The 11130-nt window shown below is 37.7% G+C and overlaps 1 protein-coding gene across 9 annotated transcripts; it reads left to right on the top strand.

Annotated features, from left to right (window-relative positions):
- The first annotated feature begins 257 nt into the window (after nt 1–257).
- On the top strand, nt 258–8789 carry LOC104444733 (tRNA-specific adenosine deaminase TAD2-like). 9 transcript variants are annotated; one of them, XR_005551249.1, is made up of 10 exons: nt 258–432; nt 1696–1968; nt 3394–3431; nt 3543–3609; nt 4600–4759; nt 4848–4944; nt 6063–6166; nt 7609–7705; nt 8076–8141; nt 8516–8740. XR_005551249.1 is itself a non-coding variant. In XM_039312777.1 (8 exons), exons 2-8 carry the CDS (start codon nt 1891–1893, stop codon nt 7644–7646), a joined length of 582 nt encoding a protein of 193 aa, XP_039168711.1. In that variant the 5' UTR covers nt 258–432; nt 1696–1890; the 3' UTR covers nt 7647–8789. The 9 variants fall into 9 exon arrangements, 2 of the variants coding, with proteins under 2 accessions (XP_039168711.1, XP_039168712.1); XR_005551252.1 differs by lacking the exon at nt 6063–6166 and having other exon boundaries at nt 8516–8789; XR_005551248.1 differs by having other exon boundaries at nt 8076–8789.
- The last annotated feature ends 2341 nt before the right edge of the window (nt 8790–11130 follow it).

Below are 11130 nucleotides of genomic sequence, written 5' to 3'. Positions count from 1 at the left end.
ATAAAAGTTAAAGATATTTTATAAGACAAAAAAAGATCAAAGTAAAATTGAAACTAGACCTAAAATTGAAAATTTTCAAATACAAAAAAAGGTTTAAGGTAAAATCAAGAATTGATTTAAAGTTGGGAGTTCTTGGTGGGATAAAAAAATTGAGGGTAGAATTGGAATATGACCAAGAGTTAGGAGGTTTTTATGAGATAAAAGGTAGAACTAGGATAAGAGTTAAAAAGTTGGAGGTTTTTGAGGGTATTAGGTCTAGAGAATATGCAGAAAGTTGTATTGCCTGTTCTAGGGGAAACCTGAAAAGTTGACCTCGAAAGTAAAAGTTTTGGACCCAACAAACAAAACACTCCAAGTTTTCGTCTCTCCTTCTCAGTGCAATTCTCCTCCGTGGCGCGCCATTCCTCTGCTCCACTGAATCGAGCGCTGCGGGTATCGTCTTCCTTCTCTGTTTCGTCGTTAGCGGTCCTTCACGACTCGAATCTCCTCATCGTTCTGTCATTCTGATCTTGGTGAGCCCATAAATGTCTGAGCTTCTCAGGCCTTTCATATAATGATCCTTCCCTGCACTTCGCTGCCAGTTTTTCCAAACGATGGATCGATAGAGAAATTTACCCTGATTCTGGGAATTTAATTTTGGGATGTTAGGGGGTCTTTTCGGTTTGTTTTGTGGGACTGGTTCTATGGAGATGGCTGGCAATTGAGGGTATGTGTTATTGTAGCGGTTGCCATGATTAGCCCGCCAGGTGTTCGTTAAAATTACCCAGAGAAAATTACGTTGAATATCTTGCTGGATAAGCACCTTTTGCGAATGTATACTAGAGACGACAACAGTATATTATGAATGATGTAGAGAGGACCCGAAATGAGCATAAAAGTATAGATTCTGTACCTGCACTTGTCCTGCTTTGTTCGTGGTCTTAAATCGGTGAGAGGGCTTGTCGGGCTATGTGGACCTCTGAATCCATGATTGAATTTTGTATTGGTGCGTGGTGACGTATTGCTAGGCCCATCAACGTGCATCAACTAGACTCTGTATCAGGCTTTGAATCACATTGAAACATGATTTTCTCATTTGAGCAGTTTATGTTAGTTTTGTCTTGAGTTCTGTGGTCTCCTAGTGACCATGCATGCTCACTCGAGTGCGTATACTCCGAAAAAAATCCTTTTTTAACCTGGTCATCTGTCAAAGCACTTAAGTATGGATAATGCTCCATAGCGTTTTTTGGAAAATGACCTCCACCTTTAAAATTAGGAAATCATTCCCTCATTTTTAAATTTGGTATTTTCTCGTTGACGGAAGTCATTTTCTTTGACCAGCTTATTTTCCCACACCAAACACTAAAAAATGGAAAAAGAAGTTTTCTAATAAAATATTTCCCTTCAAACAAATAGAGCCTCAGTCAAAATCGAGTTTCGTCTTTCCAAAGTACCCTCTCATCTTAGTAGAAATATAATTGGTCATTAAGGACCGCATACTTCATAAATAATTACTCATTTGCATCTATGCATACCACCTAATTATGCATGCATGCATCCCCTTGAACTTCTTTTCCCTTAAACCAGGTTAACTATATATATCCTAAAATAAATTTCTGTAATTCTTTCTTCTATCATTCTTTTTCTTTGTTTTTAGTTCTCTCTCTAGCTTCTTTATTTGATAACTTCTAAGCTCCTTCCTTATCTTCACCATAGGCAAACTTTGAACTCCATCAATGCCAAATTCAATATCTTGATTGCTCATCTTTCATTCAACACTGGCGAGCCTTGATGAGTGGAAGATTGCCACTTGCCAATGGAGCCGATGACCAAAAGAAGTTTTTTGTAAAACAGCCTAGAGACGGGAGATAGGTGAGTGGAGGCAACGGACTACCACCACTGACCGAAGTCATGGAAACTGATAACGTAGCTTCGGGTGAACAATTCTCTCCTGAGATTCTGGGTTATATGCAGCTCGCTATAGATCAGGTAACACCTGGCACGGCCAAATTGTATTACATTGATGTAATACTTGAGCTGAAGTTTGAGTCTGATTCCTTTGTTGCTATAATTGCGTGTGAACTTAATGTATAATTGAATTTGGACAAGAGACTTTGAATAAGTGTTAATTTGTAAGTATTGTCTGTGGATGCTTGGTAGTGCATCCATTGGTACTTGACATTACAAGTTGCAAAATCAGCAACAATCCCTATAAGATATAAGTTTTTTCTCTCTTTTCATAGTGGGTGATTTATTGAAATAAGTAGGTGAAGTCTAGGTTTAAAGGAAAAACAAGCAAGGCAGAGTGCAACTAAGGGAAGTTGGGTGTACATCGGATGGTTTAGTACCCTTTTCAGGCAAAAAACAGAGCCAATCCAGGTGCCGTAGGTTTGGAGGGAGGGAGGGATAAATTTGGGTGCTTTTGAGGTGTCTAGGAAATGTGGATGTGTAGTATGTACCTATCATAAAGATGTGCAGCGGGTGATAGGTTTGCCAGGACAATTAAATTGTCAGAAGCTTCAATCTCTGGGAAGGACTGTGTTAGGTTTCATAAGGCTTTTGAATAGGCAAAACCAGAGAGGAATGAAGAAGATGCAATGAGATGGCAAGCCACCAGGAAAGGTGTTTGTTTTAACGGTTGAATCCTTTTACCACCTTTTGACTTTAGCACCTAGGGAGAATTTAAAACCAAATTTACTTGAAACACGTGAATAATGTGAACATCAGTTGTACCCATGGATAATTGGTTGGGTGGTTATTTTCTTTGGGCCTGTGGTGTGGATATGGAAAAAGAAAAAATATAAGAAACATGGAGTCTACATAAGTTATTCAGTAGAATAGAGACAAAATCACAAGATGGCGATTGTCAATTTCTGATTTGCGAGGGTTTCACAACAGTTTTAGGGATCTCTCTTTATCCTTATATGCCATAGCATTTGTAAAGGAAAAAGACCCAGAAGCTAAAACTCTAGGAAGGTTCTTGAATGTTTGAGTGAAACCTCATTAACGAAAGAAAAGCCTCTGAGGTGCCAATGATAGGACATACTGGAACGAGCAACATGTAGTTTTTCAAATTGGTTCTTGTTTTTGCTGTGCTGTTGTTAGAGCCATATTAGTTTAAATGTTAGGCAGGATTTGCATCTGTATTACAGGATGAGTATGCGATGATAACCATTGCTTGGAAGTTAGTGACCAGTATATTATATTGGACCGCAATATCTTGATTATATAACTATGATACATGCATTTGTTCTCCTAACAATTAACCTTTATGCATAATGATACTGAAACATTTTTACTGCAGGCAAAGTGATGTTGATTTTCTCTTGAATTTGCCTTTATGCATTCATGCACGCTTATCCTCATATTTTTTCTCCTAACAATTAACAAGATCTATTTCTTTGCTTGTATAAGGCAAAGCTTGCGTTGGATAGCCTTGAAGTTCCAGTTGGGTAAGATACTGGTTTTCAGTTACCAGGTGCATTGCGCATTTTTAATTAAGATAATTAGTATTTCAGTCTTAATTAGTGAATGATTTCAGATTGGACTCTTTGATTGAACAGCTGTGTGATTGTTGAGGATGGGAACGTTATTGCGGCAGGAAGAAACCGGACTAACGAGACACGAAATGTATGTTTATCAGTACTTCTCCACCCCATTATATAGATTTTGGCCAACAGCACTTTGTTAGCATTCTAAATTGATAACTTCGAATTATCCACTTATAGTTTATTGTCGATCATTTTATGTTTCTCCCTTAATATGTATTTATCAGATAATAAAACAATAGCTGGTTAAATCTGTTAATAAGTTGAATATTCCATGCATTGTTAGGTTGTAAGGGCTTTTGTTCCCATTGCCCTTCATAAAATATGGCTACGGCTAACAATAACAATGATCTTGCTTTATTATGCACAATGTTTTATGTTTTTCATTTGCTGTTGTGCTATGTCTGTGACCATATTATGGTCTTTATCTACTTATGTGAAGTTCCTAAACATTGTTAGACCGTATGTAGCTAGACTTTTGTTATAGTTATATGGTGTGAAAATGCATTGGGACCATTTTATTGCCTTTTAAGATGTCAGAATCTGCTCCTTGGGCAGAGTTCCTCATACAATGGCCATTTACACAACTAGTTTAAGCCTGGTTCTGGTTGAGATCATCTCTTATCTAATAGAATATTTCTGTAATAATTTATAGTTATGAGGTGACATTACTATAGATGATTTTTCAGATAGTAATGGATAGTTGATACCAAAAATTTATGGCCCTGTTGGTATCTTGTGGAGCTTAATATAAAAACAAAGGCACCTTGCTACGGGGGTATATATAAAAATACTGTTAGAAAAGGTGGAGGTGGCTGATTCAATGAGAAGCCTCTTTTTCCATGTGAGATTCTCAGTAACTTCAAGTGACCAGAACTTGTTGACTTAATGTAGTATATGCCTTGATCATTCTTATATGTGCTCTTAATCAGTTAACTTAATGGAAAAACACATTTCTCAAGAATTGCATTTCCAAAATTTATGTTGAAATTACACTATGAGCAACTGTCTCTTTGACAAAGCTCCTACGTTTTGATATGCTTGCTTTGTTTTTCTCCTTGTGCTTTCATAGGCAACAAGACATGCAGAGATGGAAGCTCTTGATGTTCTTCTTGTACAGTGGCAGGGGACTGGATTTACAGCTGCAGAAGTTGCAGAGAAGTTTGCAGCATGCTCCCTTTACGTGACATGTGAACCATGCATAATGTGTGCAGCAGCATTATCAATCATTGGTATATTTGTTGATCATACTGAAATAAAACTGAACTCTGCTAAAATTTGTTTATTTACAAATGATTGGATGACTCTTGCCCTTTTTAGGTATAAAGGAAGTATACTATGGTTGTGCAAATGATAAATTTGGAGGCTGTGGCTCAATACTGTCGTTGCATTCAAGTAGGTCTGAGGCATGCATTAGGTCAGTTTCTGAACTTGCTTTTGCTGCTGGTGTTGTATCTACATAGGTTTCACTTTGAAATTGTGACATGAAAATTGACAACTAAAGCTTACTGGAGGTTTCTGATTCCTTATGTTGATAATTGATGGATGTGGGTTCATAGCGATTGCATATGTTGTCGCGTGTCGAATATTGTAACATATAACCCTTAAAATAAATGGAGTTTTATGGAAGTAATTTTCCACATTTTCAGTGCTTTCCTTCATCTAAAGAAAGTGGTGTTTCTGGAAGCATCAAGAAGTCAAGTTTATAATTGTTCTTTTCCCTTTTCTTAAATTATTTGCGATTAGACATTTCCGTTTCTTTATTTGCCCTAAAAAGTTTACAATTCTGGGAAGTGCCACAAGTTAAGGTAACATTAGTTTTTTTTCCTTTTCCTTCTCCCCCTTGTTTCTTCATTTCTTCTTCCAGACTTTTTTCACTAAGGCGAGATTCTTTGTTGTCTTTAATTTTATCGTGTTTTTAGATCAAGAAATATAGTATCTTCAAAGAAGTATGATATTCTAGCTATGAGGAAATTTATGTTTTCTGATATGCCATAGGCAACGTACTTGATAAAGAAATCTCATTTTTTGTCTAATAGTTGCAATTCTCTTCTTGCATATATGAGAGCATGTGCCTGCTAAATGGTGGGTATGGCTTGTGTTTCCAGTATGATTTTTTTATCTGTCTGCGCTGGAATGAGCTAACGTTTCATGTTTCCTAGGCTTGATGAGAGCTCATCGATTTTTTACTCCGACTTTGTTGACATAAAAAGTTAAAACGTAGTGAAAACAGGATCTGTTTCATTGTGATTTGAGCAGTACATGCAGTTGTGTGATCTCAATTATGGACATTGTTTTTCTTTCAAAGTGTTTATTTTGAAAGAATAAGCTCAAGTACTGGGGGGAGAAGGAAGAGATGTACCGACATGCATCTAAACAAGAAGTTAAAGGGAAAAAAACCATGAAATCTCTTACTTTAGAGCTTGAAATTTATGGTTATGTTGCAATTAATAATCTGATTATGAGTCAAAATTCTGTGATGCATCTGCCTCATTTATGAATGTTTCCAACTTTTTTTTCTTGTTTCTCTTGCAGCATTGGGAATTCTGGATCAAAGGGTTTCAAATGTTATGGAGGAATAATGGCATCAGAAGCCATTTCTCTTCTGCGAGATTTTTATGAACAAGGGAACCCTAATGGTATAAGTGGCAGTCAATCATTTTAACCAGTTGAAATGTCTATTTGAAAGAATGTTATTATACTGCAGTTTGCACCTATTTGCATTAGATAGCCTAAGGGAAATGGTATTTCATTTTCAATGGACCCATAGTTATAAGATACATTTTAAGAGGCTTCTATAAGCATAATAGAGAAATTCTACCTTTGAACCAAAGTTTTCTTTGAGCATTGTGCTTGCTGGCAACATCTCCTTGAGAGACCCTTGCTGAAAAATTTATCTTTTAGTGCCTAATACGGTGTTCTTCCTAGCATTGATCCCTTCCGTAATGGTTAAGAAGATTCAGGAAGCCTCTTTATATTTCTACTTTTCAATCAATTCTCTCAAACCAGCAATAGACAGAACTGTAGATGGGGCTTTCGGTGATTGCAGATCTTACTGAACAACTCTCTCTCTCTCACTCGCACACTCGTCCATAGGTAAATTGTTTGCTGCAGTGAAGATATGTTGTTGTATCCTTGGTCTGGAGAATTATCTGCACTCCCTGGTAAATAAAGCTGGCCCAATGGAATGTTTTGTAATGACTGAGGGCTAGTCAGATTGCAAGCATAGAACTAGTGGGTCATTGGTTGGATAAGAACCCATTCAGAAGTTTTCCCCATCAAGGATAAGGTGCTTAAGAGTGCTCATCTTGACATGGTGCATACACTTTTCCAGACTGACGCTCATTGAGTATAGTTGTCTGGGTGGAGCAGTGTTCAGCCTTATGATGATTGCTATGAATTGGTGTAGAATTGGCCTAGTAAACAAAAGGCAGAGTTTCAGACACCAATTTTTTTCTTTTTTGGCTAATTTTCAGATGCCCTGCTATTATATGTCGCTTACCTCTAGACTCAGTACACCTAGCTAGATTGCCATTTGAAAAATGGGATGTCATGTCCTTGGTTAAGGAAAAAGACGAAGTGCAGTACCTTAATGGTTGATAATCCATCAGTTAGACTCATTATTCCTTTTGTGAATTACTAAGCATAAATGGTTCTTGGTTGAGCAACTGTTGATCCATCAGTTAGACTCATAATTCCTATTGTGGATTGCTAAGAATAAATGGTTCTTGGTCGAGCAACTGTGAGCAACTGTCCAATTTGTGCTTGTCAATTGCAAATATTTTCAAGAGACTGATTGGACCATAACCTTTTCATGCCTCTGCGATAATTAGTATGCTTTGGAAACGCATTATATGTAGAAAAGATGGTTAAATAATTTTTCTTTGCAATGATAACATCTAGTTGGTTCATGTTTTTTGGTTCATGTTTTTTTCTTTGTTTTGTTGAACCTTGTTGCATGAAGTGTCATATCTCTTCTCCTTTCTTCTCCTCCTTTTCCATTCATTTTCTATTTATGACATTGTGGAATCTATGATTTGTTCACATATATGTATGCTGAATGCTAATATTTGATTTCCAGCTCCAAAGCCTCACAGGTCACGGGTTACTCAGGCTTAAATTAGATCTATGTGCATTGATTCTTCCTGTTGAATCTTCTCATGCCTTTGCACTACTATGTAAGACCTTTGAACTTATGATTCCTTGCTTTTCTGAACATCATGTACATCATGTAAAGATGGAACGATTATTGGTAACTTGTGCATATAACAAGTGTAGTGCATGGTGTGACCTTGCTGTATTTTAGCCTGTTAGCAACAGAATGGCATGGATTTGGGCCCTGGCAATGTTTCTTGCTGTGGCAGTATGGTATGATGCTCATGCGACTTTTAGGTATACCTACAGCCATAAATTCCCTTGTACAGTGTTTGTCAATGACAATGAGGCACTATTAAGGTCTTAGAGATGAAGTCAGACAACATCCTTGTTTTTCGTCCCTTATTGTTGGTTTATTTTGATTATTTTGTTCATTGTTCTTAATCCTGTCAGTTCATCTCTTCGTTCGACTAAAACCCAAAGTCAAACTCGCAGTTCAAGATAGTTCCCATTCTTAAGGTGAACTCATCGCAAAATTACTTTTAAACTATAGTTTTGTGACTCTTTGTATTCTACATTAAAGTGCAAATCTGGATGTGAGGTCATTGTTGCAGATTCTGGTATAGTAAGATTTCTCTGCTGTTTGTGTGTGATCTCAGAAACAGTTAATGGTTATTATTTTGTCTCAAGATCTTAAGAAGTTGCATAATCATAGTGTGTTCAGACAGCTCTTTAGGTAGAGAGATCCCTATGAATAGTATTTACGATGATTAGCATTCTATATATGGTATGAGGATGTTGTTAAACATCTAGAATTCCACAAAATGTCTTCAAATGATTTAGTGCACTCTGACTAGCAATGCATGCGCCATTTACTGCTTTTCCAATTACAGGATTTCATCAAGGACCTGATAAAGAAAGCGTGAATGTCCAGATCAGTTTTTGCCCCAATATTCATGTGTTTATTGAGGGTTGCAGCTGTGATCTTCCATTTTATGCTTTGACTTGATTATCATATTGTAAGATAATTTATGGCAAAATCCTGTGTAGGCATAACTTTTTTTATGCTAATTTTTGTCATCAACCTATTCTGTAATCGGGCTTGATTTTTTTTTTTCTTCTAATGAGCTTTCGAGCTTTGAGGTAATTCTAGGCGTATTTCTAGTCTGTATCATGTGTGATCCCTAATGGTCAGCAACCTAATGGCCTGGTGCCTAGCCACAGCCCCAAGCATGTCCTTCTTCGTGCCCCACCAATAAAATATCCCCTTGCATGTACATGTTCTATTCCAAGAGACAAGACTCCAATCCTACGCAAACGAACCTCTTCGGAGCAACCTTGGCCCTATGAGTATTCTCTGACCCTCTACGCAAGTGCTGAGCATTTAATATCAACGTCTTTGGCATGGTAAAAACTTGACAGTAAGAGTTTATCAAGCTGTAGATAATAACAAACTTGATCAGTTGGAATTATTCTAGTTGTAATCTTCCCAATCAAGGACCTACATTCTTTGTCCCTTAGTCAGGGAAGAAGTGCTTGAAATTTACAGACAATTTTCCACTTTTAAAACCCGCTATATTGAAGCAACTCAGCACTGTATTCATCCTCGTATCCGGTAAAAAAAACTCTGTTTTTGAAGATTCAGTTTCAACCAAGAGATGCTTTAAAATATATGGTTAATATTATGAAAAATTTCAAACTCTAATATACTTATGATAAATTTATCATAAATTAAGTTTTTGTCCACCAAAAACCTTAAATCAATATGCTTGTGACAACTTTATTTTAAACTAATTTTTTGACTACAAAAAATCCAAAATGGGTCAACTATGTAAAATTTACCTTTTATTAATGTTCATTAAATTAGGTTAATATTACGAAAAGTCACAAGCTAGTACATTTGTGATAATTTGAGGATAAAACTCTAAACTTGTATACTCATTAATTGTCACGTATTATCAAACTCAACAATTCGATGACAAATTTTGATGAAAATTAATTGATGGTAAATTTCTCATATGTGTATTAATTTGGGATATTTTGTGGTAAAAAAATTAGTCTAGGATAATATATCACTAGTGTAACAGTTTAGGGTCTTCGGTTATCGACTTTGAAGAAAATCATAAAGTAATCCGCAAATTGCTTAGGCACTTTTATGCTTCTCAAAATAGCAAGCCGAAAAATCCCAATTTACCGAATTAAATGCCTTCGTTGTATCAGCCTTGATCATCCAATAATTTTCACAATTTCATGAGATAACGTCCTACGGGTCCTGCCTATGGGGACGACAGGAGCAGAGGAGCCTGTCGGCATGACGAGATTTCGCGCCATTTTCCCAAACCTTAAATGCTCCTGCACACGTTCATATTGTTCATGACTTGGTTCATCTGAAACCTGCACCCATCTCTCTAAGCGCTCCTGTTCAAGTCTGGTGTTGTATCTAATCCGAGTACCTGTGCATTGAGTGCCTGTGCAAATGCATTGTCTTTTCCTCTTGGTGTGCAGATTCATGGTCACGTTTTCAAGTCAGGATCTGCCTTAGCGTATTTGTATGTGCTACTCATATCACGTTCTATGCTAACTGCAAGTAAATTGAGAAAGCAACCCAAGTCTTCTATGAAGCAGTGTATAGGAATGTGGTCATATGTACGGCTCATCCAATTGGTTATTGAGAGATTCCCTTGCTTCAACTCTGAGAGAGCTTGGGTGAGTGAAAAAACCTTAACCCGATTGAGTTTGCCATACATTTCCTTGATGTCGTCCCACATTTTCTTTTCATCTTCAGTCGGGGGAAACCCAGCCGTGACCTCCAGTGCAACGCAATTTCCAATCCAAGTTCAGACTAATTGGTTGCCCTTGCACCAATGGTGCTACATGCAGGCGTTGGCCAAGCATGGGATGGATTCGTTAGGAATCTGTGCTTGTCCTTCAGGACAAGGGCTTGTTGGAAGTCTCTCGCCCAGGTTGAGTAGTGCTCTAGTCCAATGAGCTGAAGGGTAATTAGCCGCAACTTCGGCCCATCAGCCGGTGATACATAAAGAGGCTCACTAGGCTTTGGGCGGCCGACAATGGTTAGAAAAACCAGCGCCATGAATCCAAGTGGGAAACTCGGGTAGGGATTTGCTCCCAACCCACCTGAGTTCAATTTGGGTCTGTGACTTGGAGAAATCGTGTCTGGATCTCCGCTAGTGTGCTGTGGGCCATAGTTCGCCCATTGTTGACTGGACCTAGAGGCCCATTGATTGGGTCCAGTGGCCCATGGGCCCTGCATAGGAATCCACAGTGCATACGGGCATTGAACTGAAGTAGAGAATCGGTTCGTAACGGGAGTAGATGGATGTTGAGCAACCTACTTGACTTGTTCCGAGATTTGATCATATGATTCCTCCATTGTAGGTAGGATCGGGTCTTGAATTTACTGCTTGGGTTCTGCATATTGAACGAAAGACTGGATGAAAGATTGAATTCCTTTCTAATAGTGCTGATTTTGTTTTGCAGGTAGTGATTT

Source organism: Eucalyptus grandis, chromosome 5, assembly GCF_016545825.1.
Source record: "Eucalyptus grandis isolate ANBG69807.140 chromosome 5, ASM1654582v1, whole genome shotgun sequence".
Lineage (NCBI taxonomy): Eukaryota > Viridiplantae > Streptophyta > Magnoliopsida > Myrtales > Myrtaceae > Eucalyptus > Eucalyptus grandis.
The sequence above is the reverse complement of the archived record's forward strand: the minus strand, read 5'-3'. Positions and strand labels throughout refer to the sequence as shown.

Bases quoted from the DNA above. Each gene is read 5' to 3' on its own strand.
- LOC104444733 (XM_039312777.1), top strand. From the start codon at position 1,891: ATGGAAACTGATAACGTAGCTTCGGGTGAACAATTCTCTCCTGAGATT. The intron at 3,610-4,599 runs GTATGTTTATCA...GTGCTTTCATAG, and splicing joins GGACTAACGAGACACGAAAT to GCAACAAGACATGCAGAGAT. The intron at 4,945-6,062 runs GTCAGTTTCTGA...TTTCTCTTGCAG, and splicing joins AGGTCTGAGGCATGCATTAG to CATTGGGAATTCTGGATCAA.